This window comes from Microcaecilia unicolor, chromosome 5 (genome assembly GCF_901765095.1).
Source record: "Microcaecilia unicolor chromosome 5, aMicUni1.1, whole genome shotgun sequence".
Classification (NCBI taxonomy): Eukaryota; Metazoa; Chordata; class Amphibia; order Gymnophiona; family Siphonopidae; genus Microcaecilia; species Microcaecilia unicolor.
In genome coordinates, this window is record NC_044035.1 from 79,478,750 (window position 1) to 79,502,915 (window position 24,166).

General features: G+C 42.0%; 1 protein-coding gene across 6 annotated transcripts in view; it reads right to left on the reverse strand.

Moving 5' to 3' along the window:
* Positions 1–24,166, reverse strand: part of MYOF (myoferlin) — a 278,968-nt gene that overhangs the window by 43,611 nt on the left and 211,191 nt on the right. For all 6 annotated transcript variants that reach the window (XM_030203030.1, XM_030203027.1, XM_030203029.1 and 3 more), the window contains 7 exons: positions 23,356–23,498; positions 13,991–14,164; positions 9,479–9,590; positions 6,773–6,850; positions 1,804–1,985; positions 1,555–1,713; positions 1,324–1,422 (listed from right to left, as the gene is read on the reverse strand). In XM_030203030.1, the coding sequence (XP_030058890.1) occupies positions 1,324–1,422; positions 1,555–1,713; positions 1,804–1,985; positions 6,773–6,850; positions 9,479–9,590; positions 13,991–14,164; positions 23,356–23,498 (947 nt within the window). The remainder of the gene's footprint in view (positions 1–1,323; positions 1,423–1,554; positions 1,714–1,803; positions 1,986–6,772; positions 6,851–9,478; positions 9,591–13,990; positions 14,165–23,355; positions 23,499–24,166) is intronic.

Here is a 24,166-nt window from a genome sequence, read left to right on the forward strand (position 1 = left end):
ACACTGTATCTGTGTGAAACACACTCTCTCTCTCTCTCACACTGTGTCTCACATAAGCACTTGCACACACTCTCTCTCTCACAGACACACTCGCACCCAGACTCACTCTCTCACACACACACACACTCTCAAATTCACTCTCTCTCTCACACACACACACAGTCACTCTCACATACGCTCTCTCAAACATACACTCTCCGAGGAAAACCTTGCTAGCGCCCGTTTCATTTGTGTCAGAAACAGGCCTTTTTTACTAGTTTCTAATAAATTAGTAGCCTGCCAGTAGCGTATTTATTCCAGGTGTGTGTGTGTGTTGCGTATACACCCCCTGTCAGACCCCCCCCCCCTTTCGCCTTAAAATCATCTCCCTCCAGTCTTGCTTGGGCATCGGCAGCAGTTTGCCTGCAACCTGCACCTGGACTTTCTCTGTGAACTGTTTCACCCCTTCTGATACAACTTCCTGTTTTGTGAAGGGGTGGGACGGTTCACAGAGAAAGTCCCGGTGCAGGACGCAGGCAGCCTATGAGGGCCACTGCCACCGTCTGGGTGAAGACTGTAGTGAAGTGAGATGATTTTAAGGTAAAGGAGGGCGGGGGGGGGGGGTGCACTCCTTGTTAAAAATTTCTGCCTACGCCACTGTAATGAGCAGGTTAGAACATACTAGGGCTCTTTAGCCTGGAGAAAAGGCGGCTGAGGGGTGATATGATAGAGGTCTACAAAATAATGAGTGGGGTAGAGCGGACGGATGTGAAGCGTTTGTTTACGCTTTCTTCTAACAATAATAGAACCAGGGGACACAAGATGAAATTAGAATGTGGTAGGTTTAAAACAAATTGGAGAAAGTTTTTCTTTACTCAGCGCTTGGTTAGACTCTGGAACTCATTGCCGGAGAAGGTAGTGATGGCAGCTGACCTTGCTGAGTTTAAAGGGGGTCTGGACAGATTCCTGAAGGAAAAGTCCATTGATCATTATTAAATTTTGGGGTTTTGCCAGGTTCTTGGGGCCTGGATTGGCCGCTGTTGGAGATGGAGTGCTGGGCTTGATGGACCTTTGGTCTTTTCCCAGCGTGGCAGTGCTTATGTACTTATGTACTAACAGGCACAACACCATAAAACACTTAATGCATTCTGCAGTACCCTGTTAGTGTGCACTAACCACCCATTAAGGGCTTAACACCTTTTAAGGATCCCAATGTGTTCAGATGGCATATGAAACAGAATAACAATATTACAAGAGACAAATTTTGTGTAAGGATTTTATCATGGCATTAGGAAATAGAAACAAGTTGATTTTGAACCCCCACTATGAATGCTTAAGACCTACCTCAATAGCCGTACGCTGTACCACTGGCCGAATTCCTTGAGGTACCATGTAAAGCATTGGTGCTCTTTGAGATGGGAGAATTGGCAGATTAGAACCATCCTATTAAAAATAAGGTTGGGCTTAACTTCTTTATTTTTTTTATATAGAGGACAAAATATTACAACTATGGCATAAGAACTATTTTTGCAAACAATTACATTCAAAATAGAACAAAAAGAAAAAACAAATTACCTTATCTGAAAGAATAAGTTCAGCAGCAACAAGAACATCCCCACAGGCTTTACTTCCATTTATTACAGGATACCAGAGAAGCTTGGGGGATATATCTACTCCTGCATTAAGTTTTACCATTGGAGGACAAACACTTCTTCCCAAAAACTCATCCTTGCCCTAGGTAAAAAAATCAATAACTGATTAAGTATTACAAAGTGCTACCATTTACGCCAACATGCACAGAATCAAAAGAAAAAATTCACATACCACTTGATCACTATCGAAAATTTCAATCACCACATTTGGTGGGTCTTGTGCAACAGCCTGTGGCTGTCCAAAGATTTCAATTTCATTAAATATAAGAGTTTGGTCCCAGGTAGGGTTCAAAGTTGCATGTATGACCTCTGTTGTTTTGCTTCGATGGAGGAAGGAAACATGAGCATATGGATCTAAAAAAACCAAAGTTCAGGCCAGAATAAATACTTTCTACTGATTGCCACAAAAATATCAATCTAAATCCTTTAACACATAGATCAGACACTTTGTGGTATTATAATCTGTAAATATATATATCACCTTACTAGTATTCTCCATTTCTAAACCAGATTTATTTTGGTTCATTCAAATGAGAATGCAGTTGGATATTTCTATAGCCTGTTTTTGTTCCCTACCTACTTCTGCTCATTAGGCTAAAAATACCTTTCAATATCCAGTTATTTCTCTACTGATCTTAAGTTGATAACCACAAACTTTTCTGTATAATAATGCCCTTATTACTAATTGCTATGAAACAGTAGTGTAGCCACAGGGAGCCTCCCCCCCCCCCCCCCCCCAAATTGTGGTAACCAAAATGTATTATTTGAGCATGCATGGGGAGTGCCACTGACTTCCCACAGCTCAAACGGTATGGGGACCTGGGCAGAGGACCTCTTCCGCAGGTGGGCTTTGGCATCCCCACCAGCCAAGGTATTAATTTTAACATGGAAAGGCAGAGGGGAAATGAATAGGCCCTCCCAGAAATGGACTTCTGGCTATGCTACTGCTATGAAAGTTAGTGATGTACATATATACGAGTACTTTGGGAAACATTGTCTTGCGACCAGAATTGTTAATGTCTTATGCTGATGACATTTTTCTTGTTAATTCCTGTTAGGCAGGGTACTGATTCTGTTTCATCTGTAGTTCAGGATAACATACAAAAACTTGCTGAGTGGTCTACAAAATTGCGACTTAAATTGAATACACTGAATATAGAAAAGTCAAAGGTTCTTTGGTTTGGCTTATCGGATTTGAATATTCCCAAATCTATTGGTCTGGAAGAACAACATATTTTACCAACTGAAAGAAAATCTAGAGTGTTGGGTATTTTACTGGAGTCTTCCTTATCAATGGAACCGCAGGTAAATAATTTAATTCGGAAAGCTTATTTTAAGCTTAGACAACTTAAATTATTCCATTCTTATTTTCTACAAGATCATTTTAGATTAATAGTTCAGCTATCTATTCTCTCTATACTAGGATTATTATAATGCCTTATATTTAGGAATAAACACAAAGTATGTGTCTAAACTGCAGCTGATCCAGATTTCAGCAGCCAGGTTATTTTTTTAATAAATCAAGGATTGATCATGTTTCTCCTGTGTTGGTCAGAGTTGCAGAGGTTGACAGTTCAATAAAGGATTGCTTTTTAAGTCTTTATATGGTGTTTGTGCAGAAGATTTTTCAGTCTTTTAAAATTTTACAATCAAGTACCCGGGCTTGGACTTGTAACCTTTAGATTGTAAGCTCTCTTGAGCAGGGACTATCCTTCCCCATGTTAAACTTGTACAGCGCTGCGTAACCCTGGCAGCGCTATAGAAATGCTAAGTAGTAGTAGTAGTAGTAATTCATTGATTTTAGCTTTTTCATCCATTACACAAATTAGATTCAAAGTTATTTTTTCTCATTCATTCATTATTTAGCTGTTAGGTTTTGGAATTGTCTTCCTGCTGGTCTTTGTCTTTTGCAGCCTTTTTAAAAAGGTTTTTGTAAGGCCTTGAAGACATCTATATAATCCAAATGATTATTTTTCCTTTTTTTTATTGTTATTTGTAAATTCCTGATGATTGTATCAGTTTTTTTAATTATTTTATATCCCGCTTTGAATCCTAATTGGAGAGCTGGCAGTTTATAAATCCGTTTGTAATCTAATCTAATGTAGCAAATATGTTTCTTATACATGCATTAAGGATTTTCTCTCACTGTGTTCTAAGGCACTATCCCCCAGATACTATATATGGGATCCCTGGTGGTCCAGTGGGGGCAGGAATGAAGCCCACCCACTTCTGCCCCTACCAGCTGCCACAAGCTCTAGGGGCAGCCTCGCAGTATTTTCTATGGGGGGGGGGGGGGGGCGGGATCTGAAGAAGGGTGGCTGTTTCGTGTGGAGGAGCAGAAAGGGTCATTAAAAAGTTATGCAGGTCACAACCGATATTCAGGCAGGGCCTGAAGAACTGTCTTAGATGGACCCCGGCTGAATATCTGCTGGGACCTGCATAAGCTCGAGCAGCCAGCCCTGCTGAAATTAGCACCAGATATTCAGTGCCAGGTCCCAGACGTTGCTCGCCACTGAATATCCGATTTAGACGCGACAGCATTAAAAAAAAACCCAAAACAAAAATTTATATTTACCAGAATTTTAGATCCAGGACAAAGATATACAGGGTGAAGCAAAAAAAGTAACCCCCTAGAGTGTTTTGCCATTTTCTCAGCAGCCACGTTGAATGTCAATAGGAAATTTTACGCACATATTTGTCATCATACTTACGTATTATTATTAAACATTTAATTACCTTAAGCTATGTTGATGTTACCTTGCAATTTTTGCGTGTTAAAAATGTTCATGCAAAAACACAGTAAAATAACATCATTCAAACAATATAATTAATTATGTGTCAGAATTTTGCAGTCAGTCAATGCCGTAGCGAGGGCGGCTGACACCCGGGCCGGTTCGCCGCTGCGCACCCCCCTTTGGTGCGCACACCCCCCCGGAGCGCATTCTTACCACTAGAGTAGGAAAGGGGGCAGGCAGGAGGCCGGTCCGCCCTGAGTGAACGTCGCTGGGAGCTGCGTCAGCTCCGCTGGTTCCCTGCTCTCTCTGCCCCGGAACAGGAAGTAACCTGTTCCGGGGAAGAGAGAGCAGGGAACCAGCGGAGCCGACACCCCCCCCCCAGCGGCGTGCACTCGGGGCGGACCGCCCCCCCCCCGCCCCCTTCCTATGCCACTGCAGTCAGTATGAATGCTCAAAGCATCCACCTCCAGCTTTAACAAAGATCTTCAAGTCACTTTGGGAAGTTCATAACAACTCTGTCGATCAGTCCATGTGGCAGGCTGTCCCAGATCATCTGCAACACTTCCTTGATTTCAGCAACTATTTGCGGCTTTGGATGGAGCTTGTGATAGGCCTCCAACACTGCACCCCAGATAAAAGTCTACATCACTGTGACATCATTAATAGTAAGCTGGCGCCTCATTTAAAAAAAAATAATGGTAGCTTTACAGTACAAACATTTTTGAATGTGCGAAAATCGCTGGGTGGTCACACGATAAAGTTTGTAACTTCATCGTGTTTAAAGATAATCTCATTCCACTGGTCACATAAACATACCGTATTTTTCGGACTATAAGACGCACTTTTTTCCCCCAAAATTTGGGAGGAAAATGGGGGGTGCATCTTATAGTCCGAAGGTAGATTTGGCTGGCTGGCTGGCAGGCCGCCCGCCCTCCGAGTTCCAGATCGCCGTCAGGGTTACCTCCTTCCCCCCCCCCCCCCCCGTCACCACTTCTCCCTACTCACGCGATCTTCCATGGTGGTCTAGTGATGTCGGGGCAGGAAAGAGCCCCCTCTTTCCTGCCCAGCGTGCTGCTCTCCATCCTCCTGTATGCAGCCTGACGGTCTCGGTGAGATTCAAAATGGCCACAGAGACTTCAATTCTCGGCGGCCATTTTGAATCTCACCGAGACCGTCAGGCAGCAATGCATACAGGAGGATGGAGAGCAGCGCGCTGGGTAGGAAAGAGGGGGCTCTTTCCTGCCCCTACGTCACTAGACCACCAGGGAAGATCGCGTGAGTAGGGAGAAGTGGTGACAGGGCCGGGGGGAGGGCGATCCCGAACTCGAAGGGAGGGATTCGGACAAGACGCACCAGAGCACCTAGGTTTTAGAGGAGGGAAAAAGGAAAAAATTTATTTTCCTATTTCCCTCCTCTAAAACCTAGGTGTGTCTTATGGTCCGGTGCGTCTTATAGTCCGAAAAATACGGTAGATAGTAACAACAAATAAAGCTGTAAGATGTCATGTTGAAATTCCAAGCGGCTGCTGAGAAAACAGCAAAAAAAACTATAGGGGGTTATTTTTTGCATCACCCTGTATGTATGAATATATATATTTGTATAAAATGATACTTTTATCATATATTATAATGTTGTAATTTTATTTTTTTTAAGCTGGAGGCAGAGTCATTACATTTTTACAGACTCCGTCTCCACCCCAAATTGCTTCCGACTTTGATCCCCTGCTTAAAGAATAGGCTATTGTAGAGCAAACTGAAAACCATCAACTGCATCAGCTCTGTTGAGTGCCACAGCATGAAGCAATATAACTACTGACATTTCACCACAAAGCATATCAGTGACAGACCCTCACCAGAGCTGCCAAGTTACCCAGTCCCAGAAGGGAACCGTTTTGGCCAATCCAGGTTTTGAACTTATACCTGACAGCACTGTGGCTTTATAGTCCCTGATTCTACCAGCTGAAATGTATGCTGCAGATTCCATAATGCATCAGGACAGGGTTATCAGAAAGTCAGTACTGGCCTGAACTTTCCCTCCTGGAACCGGGTAACTTGGCAGCTCTGCATCACATTTCTAAAAAAAATGCAACTTATTTTTGTCCAGTCTGCTGCTTCTTACTCCAGGCGACCTTTGGTTGTTCTCCCAATACATTTATCTCTGTCTTTATAGTTATTTTAAAAGAAGATTTTTATCTTTTATCACGACCATACCCTTCCCCCAACACACATTTTTCCCCAAATGTACTCTTCAGCGGTTGGCTAAGCTTTACATACGTCACTATATGACATGCATGAGATTTTGAAGAGTCTGCAAAAAAGCTCCCTTATTTATGTGGATATGCGGTCTCATGGTTACATTTTATGAATTTCAGAATTTCAGTCATTGAGGCTGTACTTTAATTCATACCTGAAAAACTGTCCTTATCCAAAGCAGTGAGGTTTTTTGCTTGATAAAGGTAGCAGCGCAAGTGATAGCTATAAACTCCTTAAAAAAAAATAAACACGGACATTAAAGAGTTGGCACAATCTTAAACATTCTGTCCATTTAAACTGGATCATCTACTAATAACAAATAAATTACTGTTTCTGATGGTATCTCTACAGGGAGACTCGTTTATTCTGTCACGTTCAATCTAATATAATTTTTAACATAGATTTTTTAAACAAAAGATTTGTTTGATACCTGTTTCTGGTGTTCCATGTCACACTGAGAATTTCGATTGTTTACCTTCATGTTCGTGGCCCATCGAACTAATGATCCTTTCACGCTGGGGTTTACTAAACCACTAATGCGGCTGGCTGTGTGCTTGTGTCGGCAATGCCACGCAGAAGCCGCTAGCATGGCTTAGTAAACAGACCCCTCAGGTTTCAGTTTAACAAGGGTTTAAACCATGGAAAATGTTACAACACACAACACACCATATGATACTAACCTTAAGAAGAATAGTTCCATTTATAATAGTATCTTAACATATTTTTACCGATTGTATAGGTTGCTTTAAACAGCTGAATTTATTATTTGACAATTATGTATGAGTTCTTTTAGTCTCATTTATTATGGCTCTTGAACAATTTGTTCTAATTTAGTGATTTATATTTGCCTTACAGGTGTTTTTATTTTTGCTTTGGTTTTTAATTATATCAGAAAACTATAGGGTGCATATACTTTATGGTTCATGTTTTACATATTACATTTTGCATTACATTATAAATAGGATGCTTGGATGTTATTTTTTTTTTTTAGAAATCAATTGATATTATAATACTGCCTATGTTGAATTGAAACGGGAAGCTTTGTTTTGGTGATGCAACATACTAGTATTTATGTTCAACTATTTTCATTTATTATTTATTTTTTGTGATATCTATTTACTAGTAAATAAGGCCCGTTTCTGACACAAATGAAATGGGCGCTAGCAAGATTGGTCTCGGAGTGTGTATGTTTGTGAGAGTGTGTGTGACAGAGAGCGAGTGAATGTGTGAGTGTGTGTGTGACAGAGAGTGAGTCTCGGTGCGAGTGTGTCTGTGAGAGAGTATGTGTGCGAGGATGACAGTGTGTTTGTTTGAATGAGTATGTGAGACACAGTGAGTGTGACAGAGTATGTGAGACACAGTGAGTGTGACAGAGTATGTTTCACACAGATACACTGTGTGTGAGAGAGTATGTGTGCGATACACAGACTCTCTGTGAGACCGAGAGTGTGTGTGAGTGACTGTGTGACACATAGAGAGTGAATGTGATACAGTGTGAGACATAGTGTGAGAGTGAGAGAGAGGAAGACACTGTGAGAGTGTGTGTGTGACAGAGATACCTGTCCCCTCAGGACCCCCTCCCCCCTCTCAGGTCTCAGGACCCCTCCCCCTCTGCGTTCCCCTCCCCTCCCTTGTGGTCTCAGGACCCCCTGCCTCTCCCCCCCTCTGCGTGGTTGGCAGAACCGTGCGTGTGTGTGTGTGTGTGTGTGTGAGAGAGAGAGATTGAGTCTGGGTGTGAGTGTGTCTGTGAGAGTGAATGTGTGCATACGAGGCTTGGAGAGGCTAAGCCTCCCCCTGCTGTGCTCTGAGGGGTTTAAATTGTTGATTTACCTCCATCCTCACAGCAGGAGCTGCAGTGAAAGCCCTCTAGCCTTGTGTAACCAGTTGTAGAAATTGGTTTATGGTTTGTTTACCTTACTGCTGGGAGAGCAAGTGGGGTTGGCTGGAGGTGTCTTGGGTTGCCAGGGAGATATTTAAAAAGGATGACTTCCTGCCCTGCACTGAGGACAGATAGCAGCAGAATCAGATACTGGGCCAGCATGATCAGAAAAAGTCACCAGACAACAAAGGTAGAAAAAAAATCATTTTATTTTCATTATAGTGTTTGGAATATGTCCACTTTGAGAATCAGGTGCTCAACATTAAAAGTTTATATTTATTTACTTATTTATGGCATTTTATCCCACATTAAACTTGAATTAGGGTGTTTTGTGTCACTTTGTAAATGACACATTCAGTATTATTTCAAACACTTCTGGGCCTTTGCAATTAAGATAAAGTATAAGGTCTGAGCCACACACGTCAACTTTTGTTTAAGACCCAAAGCATGCTTTACTATTCAACCTCACTGGGGACATAAAAACCACAGATCCAGGCTAAGGATGAAGGATCAAACTTCTCCTTAAAAAAAAAAGGAATACTAGGTCCAATCTAACAGTTCAATAGCTGCTCCACAATTACTCAGTCCAGGATTAGCCATTCAGCCAGAGGATTCGGGAATCTTAGCCATCACTCACCAGCAGCACCTGGGGCAATATTAGTCAAGTTCTAGAAAGGAGCCACCATTTACTGCCCCAGCCAATGATACTCTCTGCAACAACTGGGCCAAGATAGGTACAGGCTAAAACTATGGGGTGGGGGAGGCGGAGAGAGTCACTAGTTTGGTGCTAATGAAGGCTCACAGAACCAAAGCCCAATAGTGGTTGGTTCAAATTGAGAAAAAACTGTAAGGAATCCCCCAAAATAATACATTTTGAGCTCAAAATTTGTCTACATAATATGAGAAAGGCACATATACTTTTCTAAAGGAACAGGAGAGCCTTACCAGCAACACAGTCAGAACACAGCACAAACCACTTACTGTCAAAGTTGCAGGAGACAATTGGCGTGTTTGCTCCAAACATCGTTGTTGCAGTCTCTTTGGATTTTTCTGAGCTTTTCTTATCTTCATCATCTGCACTAATGTCAGCTCCCTAAATTCATATGTAAAATTCATGAGAGATTAGGAAAGGCACTTTTGATAAAACATCTAAGTTCGATTTTGGACATTTTGCGAGAAATGTCCAAAATTCCAGTAGTGAACATAGCCATTTTCAAACCTGAAAAATGTCTAGCTTTTTGGTTCAACAATTGCCTTTTTCCTAGATGCTTTGTGTTCTGGGCATTTTTCTTTTGGGACCATTTCAGTAAATAAATCATCACAGAGAAAAATGCCCATAAAACAGCCATCGGGATGTCTGGGGGCTACCTTTTTTAGTAGACATCCCAGCAGAGCAGTGGGGCAGCCTAGGGGGCTCTGCAGTGGACTTCCCATAGAAGTTCCCAGGTAGGCCACTCATCATAACCCCCTTATATTGTATGGTGAGCCCTCTAGGAGCATAAAACTATTGGGCTCATTTTCGAAAGAGAAGGATGCCCATCTTTCGACACAAATTGGAAGATGGACGCCCTTCTCCCATGGTTGTCCAAATCGGTATAATCGAAAGCCGATTTTGGACGTCCCCAACTGCTTTCCATTGCAGGGATGGCCAAAGTTCAAGGGGGCGTATCTGAGGCGTAGTGAAGGCGGGACTTGGGTGTGCCTAACACATGGATGTCTTCGACCCATAATGGAAACAAAAAGGGCACCCCTGATGAGCACTTGGACAACTTTACCTGGTCGTGTTTTTCTTACGACCAAGGCACAAAAAGGTGGCCGAAATGACCAGATGACCACCGGAGAGAATCAGGGATGACCTCCCGTTACTCCCCCAGTGGTCACTAACCCCCTCCCACCCTCAAAAAACATCTTTAAAAATATCTTTTGCCAGCTTCAGATGTCATACTCAGGTCCATTACAGCAGTATGCAGGTACCTGGAGCAGTTTTAGTGGGTGCAGTGCACTTCAGGCAGGCGGACCCAGGCCCATCCCCCTCCCTACCTGTTATGTTTGTGGAGGAAACAGCGAGCCCTGCAAAAGCCACCACAAACCCACTGTACCCACATCTAGGTTCCCCCCTTCACCCATAAGGGCTATGGTAGTGGTGTACAGTTTTGGGTAGTGGGTTTTAGGGAGGGGGATTGGGGGGCTCAGCAGACAATGTAAGGGAGCTATGTTCCTGAGAGCATTTTATGAAGTCCACTGCAGTGCCCCCTAGGGTGCCGGGTTGGTGTCCTGGCATGTCAGGGGGACCAGTGCACTACAAATGCTGGCTCCTCCCATGACCAATGGGCTTGCATTTGGTTGTTTGTGAGATGGGCGTCCTTGGTTTCCATTATTGCCAAAAATCAGAAACGACCAAGTCTAGGGACGACCATCTCTAAGGATGACCAAAATTTCAAGATTTGGGCGTCCCCGACCGTATTATCGAAATGAACAATTGACGTCCATCTTGTTTCGATAATATGGGTTTCCCCATCCCACCATCGGGACGTTTTGCAAGGACGTCCTCAACAAAACTTGGGCGTCCCTTTCGATTATGCCCCTCCACGTGTACCAGGATAGCTGATCATGCTGGATGGCACCAGCTACAGGAGTACTAGCAATGAACCAAGACAGTGGGCCAGGCTGGACTAGGTAGTGGCAGGGTTGGAGCAGACAGGACAGGCAGTGATACAAGAAGCAGAGAAAGGCAGTCGAGCAGGTTGACTTTCTCTCTTTTTTATGTTTTTGTGTGGGAGACTAACAGAACCAACTAGAAAGAGAGAGACCACACAGCCATGGCTGGAGTGGCAGCTGGCACAACCACAGTAAGACAATCAATTCTCCTCTTGGTCCTGTGAACGATGTGGGCTCACAATATCCTCTGCCAGTGCCACTGAACATCTGTTCACCAAGCACAGTGGTTGATGGGGAAGAAAGGAAATTATAGGTGCCCTTGGCCAAGCCTGGCCAGACTGCAGACTTGTGCACTCTATGGCCTCAATGGGCTCAGCAATGTACCATGTCAAAGAAATTCATACAGGGGTCTTAGTTGCAGTGGGCTGATGCTGAACTCTGCTGCTTGTCACTGTAGCTGTGGCCTACATCAACAAAGAATCCTGTTTTGCCCATGGTGGACTGGCAGATAATGGTGAGGAAAAAAGTGGGAGCCAACTGGGTGCTGCTCATAATGGCAGATTTAATCTTTCCTCTGCTACATCTCCACGGCCCCTCTTTCTCTGCTACTTCCTTTCACCTGTAGGTTGCACAGGATGGCCAGCAGGTAAGCATCCCTTATTGCTCTTCCAATCACAAAGAGTCCACTAGGGTCAATAAATCTGATGTTAACCCAACTCGCTGCCAAAATCCCTACAACTTCATCTCCAGGATATTCTGAGTGATCTGTCTAGAACTCAGTTCCTCCATACTGTTCTTTTAAGTCATGTGTGTCCAACATTAATGGCACAGATGGCTTTCAATACCAATTTTAGAATTCAATGATATCTAATGGAGAACTACTCATTGCTCCACTAATCTCTAAAGCATCAGATTGGTGGAATGCCACCCAGTATCAACATTCTAAATGAAGCCTTGCTGATTTCTACTTCTTATGCCCACCACCCTTCACACTCTTGTAGAAATGCACCATTATTTTTAAACATTTCTCAATCAATAGCTTAAAGATGGGGCTGCCGTATCTCTTGCCTCCCACGCCAGACCGGACTATGATCTTACTACCATGTGCAGCAAGTGTGCAAAGCATTGGATACTGTAAAAACCCCTCTCCTTCACTGCCTTAAGCATGTTCTTCCCACCATCTGTTACAAAATAGCAAGAAATCACAGCCAGCCCTCCATCATTGTCCTTATTTCTACTCTATGGGCTGACATATGTCTATCTCATCACCTAGGTGTGCAACACAGCCCAACTGCACCCTGCTACTGTGTTTCCACTCTACCCAAAGTCTGCTCCCACTGATCTGCAGTCAGAAAAACGTAGGTAACATTCTGACAGGTCCAGATGTCGCTGGTCAAATCTAAACTATCAACCTTCTGCTTTGACCAACTGTGTCTGCAGCCGGCATGGAACTCATTGCAAAGGCTAGGGAGCCTGTTATATTATTTTGGATGATAACTGGGGGCTAAAGGATGCAGTAGCTACTTAAACCCCATGTTGTCATCCAGGGCAATTATTTCCCTGATGCATGGTAATGATGGTATTACCACATTTTTATGCTGCCTGTGGCTTTCCCCAGAAGAGTGATGACCAACAGCACTCCGTATCAGAAGAGGAAAAGGTCTCCCATGCAGCTTATCCTCTTTTGACTTGACTATGCATTCATAACAGCATGACGTTTAGACAAAAAAAAAAAAACAAAAAAACAGTGCCATCTCTCTCTCTCTCTGAGCCCTGTCTTTGTTTTTTGGGTGCTTCCTCTATTTTTAACCCCTTTTTCACTTCAGCAAACTATCTGAAGCCATCACTTTCCTATCAAGACCTTTATGAATGTAGAATAGAAAACATTGCTGGACTGCTGACATTTTTAGTTTCCTGCTGAGTTACTCACACCATCAGCCATGGGATTTAGGATAAATGTGCTGCAAGGATAGTCTTGTTTGGCTGTTTGTTTCAACATGATTGGTCAAGAACCCCTCCTTTTTTCTGTTCCCTTCCCCTAGTTCTCCAAAAACAGCTCCGCTGTGTCTAGCTCCATAGACAGCAATGGTGCTGAAAATAAATGGCAACAAATCGATTTCTCTCTCTTTCTGGTCCCATAGCCATTCTGTTTGTTTAAAGGTACATGAACCAAAAACACCCCCATGTGTTTTGTTTTACCATTCATTTAAAAGTAAATGCATGCCCCTATGCTACTTAGGCTAGTTCTAGCGATATTCAGTTCCATGGTTTAATACTGAATATGGCCATAACATACAAAAAAACTTCAATTTACTAACTTCCCTGTTTACTAAGCCATGCTAGCGGCTGCCGCACGGCAATGCTGACAAAGCGCATTCAAAGTGCGGCTTAGTAAACAAGGGGGTAAATCATTTCTTATATAGATACAGTATGTTGTTCATTTCATGTTTTCCAAGGCAGCAGTAAGACTACTCTTTAAAGATGGGCCAAAACTATTTATATCATTTTCCACAATATTTGGCAATATATTACCATTGTTTGTCACTTTAAGAGCAATTTTTACCATGTGGCATGTAGTTCTATGAACCTAGAGCTCAAAATGACAAAAAGTGGAATTTTACTTGCATGGGAAAAATCTCCAACATTTCCACTCTTCAGTCTGTACGTGTCTAATGAATACAGATATTTTTGTACAAATTCAGCCTAATAGAGGATTGTGATCCAATAGATAATGAGAACTAACATGTTAACAAATAAAAGGAACAGATTCTTTTGGTTAAGGCTTGGTGGTGGTCCACCAAGCAAGACTTCCACAACATCTGTACTACTACTTACAAGAGCACCTTCAAGTTTAAAGATAGCAGCTGAACCAAGACGATCTGAAGGAGCCATTTTTCTTCTCCATCGCCTGCGTCGGAACGTATCAGATTTGCGTTCCTTTGTATGAAATTTCCACCCAATTAAAGAAGCATATTCCCATCCTTCTTGATCCTCGTGTGGTAATAGTCCCTACAGTGGAATACAGCAAAATTAGTAGAAACTGAAATCCTTCTACATGTAGGGAAGAGCTTTGTTATATTTACAGTAATCTCAGATATAGAAAAACTATGTTTTCTGGCAAAGTATATAGACTCTCAACTGCAATAAGAGAGGGCAATTTTCAGAAAGCTAATGTGGATAAAATGCTTTGAAAATTACCCTCTGCAATTTCAATAAAAGATATTACCTTGAACCTCTTTGTCCTTTTATTTCTAACTGGGGATATTAATGCTGTCTGCAAAAAGCTCAGCAGAACAGGTGAAGTGGGAGGGAAGGATGGATTTAATGCAGGCCTTTCGGGAGTATCTGAAGACCAACAGACAACCACAGTGCTTTGCTCAAGATGACCTTATGACATGAAACTATTTGCTCTGCTTTTTATATTTTTAGTTATTTACCTTCATCTCTATAAGAAAATACAAAATATTAAGACTTATCATCTACATTCCTGGTGGTATGCAAAAGTCAGGGGAGGAAAAGTATACATGTAGATTGCCATTTGCAATTCTTTTTGCATTCTTTTCACAGCAAAATTCTGCCACCAAAAAAGCAGGTGAAAGTGACAACATATTTTGTACCCACAGCAATTTGCAAAATAAAAGCACAAGCATATTGTTCTCTGTAAACTGATGGAAAGCCTGTGGGTAAAAAGCAGGCATGACATTTGTCATCTTAATATGCTCTCTGGCCAGCTTAGTTCTCTATAACTAATCACAGAGGTATTAAGTTCATCCAACAAAAAAAGATATTATTCATAGCTTGTTTGCTGAACCTTATTTCTACAGGTATCAAATAATTAACCTGCAATTTTAAAACTTATCTTTGCAAACCTGCAAAAGTTTAAGTGAACATGATAGAGCCAAAGTACAACAGGCCTGAGAGGCTTTCACACATGTATATCCATATATTTGTGATGTGCATAGAGGAATACAGTGCACTCCATTTAAGTGCACGTCAGATAAGCGTATGCTCTATTTAACTGCATGCCGTACTTCGATCCCGTTTTTGGCGCCATCAATTTCTATGGCAACAAACTTCTTTTTAGCGCACCACTGATAAGTGCAAGATTCGCTTATATGCATGGTTTAAGACTGCACCTCTGCAGGAAAGACTCCGCATAAGCGAACGCATGGAATATAGAAGCCGAATGGCACATGACAAAGGGGTGATAAATTTGAAATTTCATTGGTTAACTGCCACAGGCAGAGTAAGTGAAATAAAGTTGTTAGAGTGTACACTGGAGTCGTCGTCATCGCGCAACTGTAAGACTTTAACACTGGCTGAACGAATAGAAGTTCTTACAAAATTAGAAAACAAACAAAATCAAGCATCTATTGCTAAAGAATATGGTGTCAATCCCAGTCAAATTTCACGTATCTTGAAGCAGAAAGATCAGCTTCTGGAAGACAGGCAAAAAAATACAAATCCACACAGGAAACGTAAACAGGCGGGAAAAGCTGAGGAGGTAGAAGATGCTCTTCTTTGGTGGTTTTCTCAAGTCAGGAGCAGACAGTTTCCTGTCAGTGGTCCACTATTTATGGAGAAAGCTAATCAGCTAGCTGAAAGTCTTGGACTAACTGAATTCAAAGCCACTGTTGGATGGTTGGAAAGATGGAAGGAGAGGAACAACATAAAATTCAAGAAACAGCATGGTGAAAAACAAGACGCTGATGACTTTGGTGCTGAAAATTGGGTTGTTTCAGTTCTTCCTACCATCTTGAACAAGTTTGCACCTGATAATAATGAACCTGTCTGGGCCTTCTCTGAACCAAAGTCTTGATGCCTGAAGCTGACAGTTTAATCTAAAAAGCATAGCCTCTGTGTGACCCTGAGGCACATAAGCTCTTGTGACAAGCTAAGCTGACAGGCTTTGCAGATAAAGGAACATGAGGCAATTTTCCATGGAAGATGTTTACTGAAGTTTGTGGCTAGCTCTCTGCAGTTTTTGAAGTCTGGTATGATAAGACAAAAGGTTGCTAGTGAAATGGACTTTGGTGAAGCAAGTGGAAAGTTATGATGTTGCTCTGGACCTCCCAAATAATCTTGATCAGCTGTCGAAACCAATGTTTAGCAATATTGGGGGCGGGTCTAATGCTAGCAAACTGCTAGAATTATATGATGATAGAAAAAAGTATATAACCTAAGAGTCAGCTGGACTTAGTCGGAGATGTGCTTGGAGATTGCATCTGTATGCACCCTGTGTATCTCCCATGAGAAAAGCATTATAGATTCTACTATTATAGACTGTCTGTTTTTCTAACTTGGTAAGTGAATAAAATCAGTATTTTCTCATCATTGGGTGGCGTCTAATTCTTCCCTTCCTGAGTGAGTGTGTGGAACATTCATTCAGGTTGGGACGGGCAGGTGAATTTATAAACATACCTCGTGACATTTTCAATGCTGATGAAAACGGTCTCTACTGGCGAACGATTCCTGATGGAACACTTGCATTCAAACAAGCCGAAACTACAGGAAGTAAAACGGCGAAGGACCGACTGATGATCCTCCTTTGCTGCAATATGGATGGGAGTGAGAAGTTGTAACCACTCGTCATTGGAAACAGCCCCGTTGCTTCAAGAATGTTAAGCGACTTCCTGTGTCATATGAGGCTAACACAAATTCATGGATGACTGGGGAAATCTGGAAGCAGTGGCTAAAGAAGTTAGACACTAGAATGCGGGCACAACAGCATCAGATTTTGTTGCTTTGTGATAATTGTGCTGCACACAGTGATGACAGGCTGTCTAACATCAAGGTGGTCTTCCTGCCACCAAACACTACCTCACTGATCCAACCTATGGATCAGGGCATAATAGCCAATTTCAAAAAACTTTATCGGGCTCTTGTGCTACGTCGTCTGATGAGCGTTATGGATGACCAGACTGGGAAGGATAAACGTGCTGTTGAACTGGCTCGTAATCTATCACTGTTGGATTCCCTACATATGCAGAAAGAAGCCTGGAATCCTGTTACACAGGCAACCATTGTGAACTGCTACAAGCGGGCAAGCTTTTTTAAGGATGTGGAGAGGGATGAAACAGATGCGGCTGTTGCAAACGCGTCAGATGAACAGGCTATTAACATCCCAGCCAGTGTTACTGAAGAGGAGTTTCATCACTACGTAGCTGTTGATTACAATCTACAAACAGCTGATGACAGCACTGATGTTGAGATATGCGCCTACACGCAGGCAACGGCTGATGATGAAACAGATGATGAAATGAGCAGCGAGGCACATGCTGATGAAATTCAACAACCTCCTGTCACTTTTGCAAGAGCACTGGAGAGTCTCAACATCGTGCAGGCCTATCTGGAGACCACTGGATGTCAGTGCTATGACAGTTTTTACCGTCTGGCAGACGTAGTCTATGGAACTCACAGACCCAATAGTGTACAGAGGACTATGACTGATTACTTCAAGTAAGCCTAACGTCAGTTAACAGAGACTGTATAGTGTCACTTAATGGAGACTGTATACTGTATGTATAATAAACTGTACAGTACATACATTTATCAGATGTCAAGCTTCTTTGGGTCACAACGGTTAAGTGCACGCTCCGGTTAACTGCATGTATTTTTTGGTCCCAGACCCTTGCACTTAAGCGGATTGCACTGTACTCACAAGAAATCCACCCAAGTGGAGAACTCTGAAATCCCACAGGGTATAGTAGAGGCAAAAGGATGGTGGAAAATGGACAACGGGCTCCAGAAAGTAAACTAACTTGGTGCTTTAAAAAGGTGTATTGATCAAAGACAGTACACCATTAGTTAATGCGAATTATATACACTGTCCTTATTTGTAGCCAATAATTTTTAATAATTATTATTTATTTATAAGACAGTATACCATAAGTCACTGTGAATAATAAATACTGTCTTTCTCATTTGTAACTATTAATTTATTTTTCAATAGTCCTTTGTTACTCGTTACTCATTTTTCAATAGTTTGCATAATATACATTTTCAAGCGATTATACATAGAATTAGTTCTTTATGCGCAAGGTATAATAGGCTACATTGACTGTATGGGGCATAGAATACAGTGATGTATATGTTTTTTGTATTATATCATGATTTACATATTACATGATTCATCTGTTATTATAATTCAGATGTCTATACTTATTTTATTCTTTTCAAATCTTTTGTGAATGTTTTGTAGACCCACCGTTTGTATCACAAGTTTGAAAAGACACAATATTGGAATTTTTTAATCAGCTCATTATCAAAAGGTCAGTTTACATACATTTATCTACGTGTGCATTTGTTTCTATCTTTATGCTCATTCTCTAGCTCCTTGTATGTATGTATGCAAGCATGTGTGTGCGTATATATACATACACATATGTGTTATCATCGATTTCAAATGAGACTTTTTATTGATATACACTTTATGTTCCTCATTTTTATATGCATAAATATATTTTGAAAATTGTATTAGGTTTCGTATTGTGCTTTGTTTTATATTGTTTGTATTTATCACTCATTGTATCCAATGGAGGGGTGTTCCGATTGGAGGGGCTGCCGTGGACGTCGCCCATCGGTGAGAGCAATCAGCCTGCTGTCCTCGGAGAATACCTTCTACAGGTATGTAGCATTCACTTTAATGGGTTTCAATTTAAAAGGGAAATTGTCTGTGATGTTTCATTATATGCAGAGATAAGGGCATGATGGCTGACTTATTCCAGTTAATTTTGTAACTTTATATCAGGGGAAAGTAGTCAGTGCAGTGAACTAGTGATGGGAGTGAGTTCAGGTTAGAGTATAAGAGTGTGCGGTCCACATATATAGATAATTTGAATGTTTCATGGTTTGGACACCTTGTATATTTGAATTTGCTCTTATAGCTAATTCGAGAGGTTCAAGGGCAAGATTAAAAAGTAGGGGAGAGAGTGGACATCCTTATTTGGTACCATGGTTTAGTTGGAATTTCTTTGAGGCTTTGCCATTTATCATAATGGATGCTACATGGTATTCCTACAACAAGCAAATCATATGGATACATATGTTGTTGAAGCCAAATCATTGCAATATGTGGAAAAGGTAGTCATATTCTATTTTGTCTGATGCTTTCTCTGTGAAAGATTCTGGAGAGGAGCAAGCATGAGACAGAATATTCCAAATTGACCTGGAGTTATCGTTAAGGGTCTACTGGGAGTGAATCCATTCTGATCTTGGTGGGTAAGGAAGGGAAGTATTTCGCTTAGATGTGTTGCTAGAATTTAGATTGTAAGCTCTTTGAGCAGGGACTTTCTTCTATGTTTGTGCAGCGCTGCGTATGCCTTGTAGCGCTATAGAAATGCTAAATACTAGTAGTAGTAGTGTTTTTAGACTCCTGAAGCAGGCCTCAGGCTGAAACACGGTACTGTGTCAATGAGTCTTTGATCAATAAACCTTTTTTAAGCACCTAGTTTATTTTCCTTGTTTCTAGAGTACGTGGTCCATTTCCCACCATCCTTTTGCCCCTCATAGAGGAATACTTCCATACTTCTGTCTGTGCTTCTCTCTCTGGTATGGCCTGTTCTGGAGATTCATACCTGTGATATTCTTGAGAGTATAGTTTATTATCCCTATAATCATTAATGTTTTTGTGTTTTATTTTATTAATGTATAGAATAATGGCCCTGCATAATGATTTTCTTTTAAATTGTCAGCTTAAGCAGCAACTGTTTTCCTCCTTTGCCTTCCAAGGACCTCAAAAGGCAGTTTAAGGTCCTCATCTGGCAGAAGGTAGATGGAAATCTTTAAAGTCAAACATGTTTTGGGCACTAACAAGCCTCCATGTCAGTTTCTTTGCACCATCTGTAAAAAAAAATAAACTTGGGGGGGGGGGGGGGGGACTCAGCTATTCAAAAACCTGAGTAAAATATCAGTGCAAACTTAGCTGGATTCTTACATTTAGCTCTGGGCTAAAGTCCCAATTTTTTTGCAAAGACTTTGCTTACTCAGTATTCTCCTATCTGCAATTTCAGATTTGTGAAGATTTGGTGACTCTGGTTCTAGTATCTGTCTTAAACTTGTGTTTATTACAATTGGGTTTTGAATCTTCAGTGCCAGAGACCTAATTAAATCAATTTGGTTACATAGCACCTAATGACTCATACCTTGGGAGGGGGGGCAATTTGTGTACAACTGTGTAGTTAGAGAACCCCCCCCCCCCCCCCCAGAACTTCACTTTACCTTGGGAGCTGTGAGCTACGCTGGGCATTTTCAGAATGCAACAACAGAGGAATAGATGGGTCACAGTAGGCTCAGGTAGAGTCAGGTAGACTAAGATCTGTGATAGAGAAGCTCTCACCTTCCCAACCTTTGCCCCTGTCAAATTCGTTTGCTGCGCTTCATCATTATGATGCTGAAAAAAGTACTGTGGTGGAACCAGAGGCTAGGAAAGTAGCACAACCCAAGAATCATCCTCCAAAATAATGACAGATTGGTGAAAAGCAGAAAACACTTACTGATCGGAGACTCCATTATCAGAGGCATTAACTTAGGAACACAGTTCAAGGGTTCCAACCTAGTGAAATGCCTTCCAGGATCTTCAGCTACCAGATGTACCAACCAAATTCTGAACGTGATCCAAGAAGAGAGTGACGCTTCGAATAATGATGTTGTAATTCACCTGGGGACAAATGACCTGGCCAACAACAGCAAATTTACAGCACAGAGAGCATTCCACAAGCTTGGGGAGGGACTGAAATCTTTGGTTCGGACTGTGTAATCTTTGGTTCGGACTGAAGTAATTCCCACGTGGGAGAAGGGAGAAGAAAGACTACGCAAAACAGTGGAGTTTAAATAAGTGGCTTGAGTCTTGGTGTAAAGAAGAAGGTTTCAATCACATAGGGGCGTGGGGTAATACGTGGAAAAATAACAGGCTGTACTGTAATGTTGGGCTACATCTTTTGGTGACAGGAAAAAGGATCCTTGGGGAGAAATTCAGACAGTATGTTTCTAGACATTTAAACTAGAAGGTGGGGCGTGACAAAAGGAAACAAAGGAATTCGGAAAGTCACCCCCAGAATAAACTTGATGGCAGAGGGAAAGGTCATCTAAATACAGAAAACCACCTAAACTCTCTACGCAGATGGAAAGCAATGAGCACAAATGCTCGCAGTCTAGGTAAAAAGGTTCAAGACTTGCAAGCCCTGATGTTTGAAGAAAACTTGGATATTGTTGCTATTACAGAGACGTGGTTCAATGATTCCCATGAATGGAATGTGATTATACCTGGCTATAATCTTTTTAGAAAGGATAGAGAGGGCTGAAGGGGTGGAGGAGTGGCGCTGTGAGAGACAATATCAGAGCGGCTGAAATGCGGGGCATCTGGGGAAAGGAAGAAGCTTTATGGATTGTCCTGGAAAGAGAAGATAAGTACATAAGTAATGCCACACTGGGAAAAGACCAAAGGTCCATCGAGCTCAGCATCCTGTCCATGACAGCGGCCAATCAAGGCCAAGGGCACCTGGAAAGCTTCCCAACATACAAACATTCTATACATGTTATTCCTGGAATTGTGGATTTTTCCCAAGTCCATTTAGTAGTAGTTTATGGACTTGTCCTTTAGGAAACAATCTAACCCCTTTTTAAACTCTGCTAAGCTAACCACCTTCACCACGTTCTCTGGCAATGAATTCCAGAGTTTAATTATGCGTTGGGTGAAGAAAAAGTTTCTCCAATTTGTTTTAAATTTACTACACTGTAGTTTCATCGCATGCCCCCTAGTCCTAGTATTTTTGGAAAGCGTGAACAGACGCTTCACTTCCACTCCACTCAATATTTTATATACCTCTATCATGTCTCCCCTCAGCCATCTCTTCTCCAAGCTGAAAAGCCCTAGCCTCCTTAGTCTTTCTTCATAGGGAAGTCGTCCCATCCCCGCTATCATTTTAGTCGCCCTTCGCTGCACCTTTTCCAATTCTACTATATCTTTCTTGAGATGCGGCGACCAGAATTGAACACAGTACTCAAGGTGTGGTCGCACCATGGAGCGATACAACGGCATTATAACATCCTCACACCTGTTTTCCATACCTTTCCTAATAATACCCAACATTCTATTCGCTTTCCTAGCCGCAGCAGCACACTGAGCAGAAGGTTTCAGTGTATTATCGACAACGACACCCAGATCCCTTTCTTGGTCCGTAACTCCTAACGTAGAACCTTGCATGACGTAGCTATAATTCGGGTTCTTTTTTCCCACATGCATCACCTTGCACTTGCTCACATTAAACGTCATCTAGCTGCCCAGTCTCCCAGTCTCGTAAGGTCCTTCTGTAATTTTTCACAATCCTGTCGCGAGTTAATGACTTTGAATAACTTTGTGTCATCAGCAAATTTAATTACCTCGCTAGTTACTCCCATCTCTAAATCATTTATAAATATGTTAAAAAGCAGTGGTCCTAGCACAGACCCCTGAGGAACCCTACTAACTACCCTTCTACAATGTGAATACTGCCCATTTAACCCTACTCTCTGTTTCCTATCCTTCAATCAGTTTTTAATCCACAATAGATAATTTCCTCCTATCCCATGACCCTCCAATTTCCTCTGTAACCTTTCATGAGGTACCTTGTCAAGCGTCTTTTGAAAATCCAGATACACAATATCAACCGGCTCCCCTTTGTCCACATGTTTGTTTACTCCTTCAAAGAATTGAAGTAAATTGGTCAGGCAAGATTTCCCCACACAAAAGCCGTGCTGACTTGGAACCTGTATCCACACGGGGGTTATCTACAGACCTCTGGCACAAATAAAGGATCTGATAGGAGCCCTTATACAAAGGCATGTAGGTGCCTACGCACGTCCGACGCGTGTCATATAGGAACTACCACCTGGCTACCGGGTGGTAATTCCATTTTTGACGAATGCCCAAAACACGGGGAAGAAAATATTCGGCAGTTTACACACGCTGGCCGCTTACCAACAGTTAGCGCGTGAGACCTTACCGCTAAGTCGATGGGTGGCGGTAAGGTCTCAGCTCGAAAATGGACACGTGCTGAAAAACGTCTGGTGCGCTGAATAAATGGACCTGCGCGCGTCCAAAACACATGCCTACACCAGCGCAGGTCACTTTTAAGCACGCCTTAGTAACAGGGCCCCTTAATCCCTTGTTTTCAGTTAACAAAAAGCTCTTCAGCATAGCAGTTCTGTAGTAATAATCTCACCTTCAAAGGCATGGTGGATTTTGTGGGATCTTTCCTGCGCATTCTCACCAATCTTCGGCGCCTGTGTGTGTGATACATTTTCTCTGCTGCTACCCAAGACTTTGGTTTACTGTCAGGAGGAATTGTGATTCCATATTCCCAGCCTAAAATAACATTTTTAATTAAGAAATAATTATATCTAACTGTATAGCAGTTTAATTCTATTATGTAAAACCACGGGCAAATTAGAATACTGCTAGTTAAATACTTTGGTCCCGATATTTAAAACTAGTAATATATTCAGCAGCGGTGTTGAGAACAATTGTGCTTCTTTTTTCTTTTATATAAAAAATCTGGTGCACTTATATGAATAACATTAGCTGTGTAAGTGGTTATACAGCTAAAACTGATCATTTAGGATCAGGGCAGGCTTCCAGGGATGGGTCATAAAATCATACCGCAAGCAGCAAAATTCAGTCACTATTCCTAGCTGTGTACATGCCAGTGACTAATAAGCAGGATTAACATTAAATGGCTAAGGGACTTTTTTTTAATCATCCCAGTGCGGCAATGCCGAAAAAGCCCATTCAAAGTGAATGGGCTTGTTGGCATTGCCGCACAGCTTGATAAAAGAGGTCCTAAGTGGTCCTTTTACCAAGCTGTGTGAAAAAGGGCCCTGTGCTAGCGGCGGGGACTGTTTTTTCTTCACGCCAGGGCCCTTTTTACCACAGCGGGTAAAAAGCCCCCAGACAACCATGGCCATGCGGTAAGAGAACTCTTACCACGTGGCCATGCGTCAGGGAGCCCTTACCGCCACCCGAGGTGGCAATAA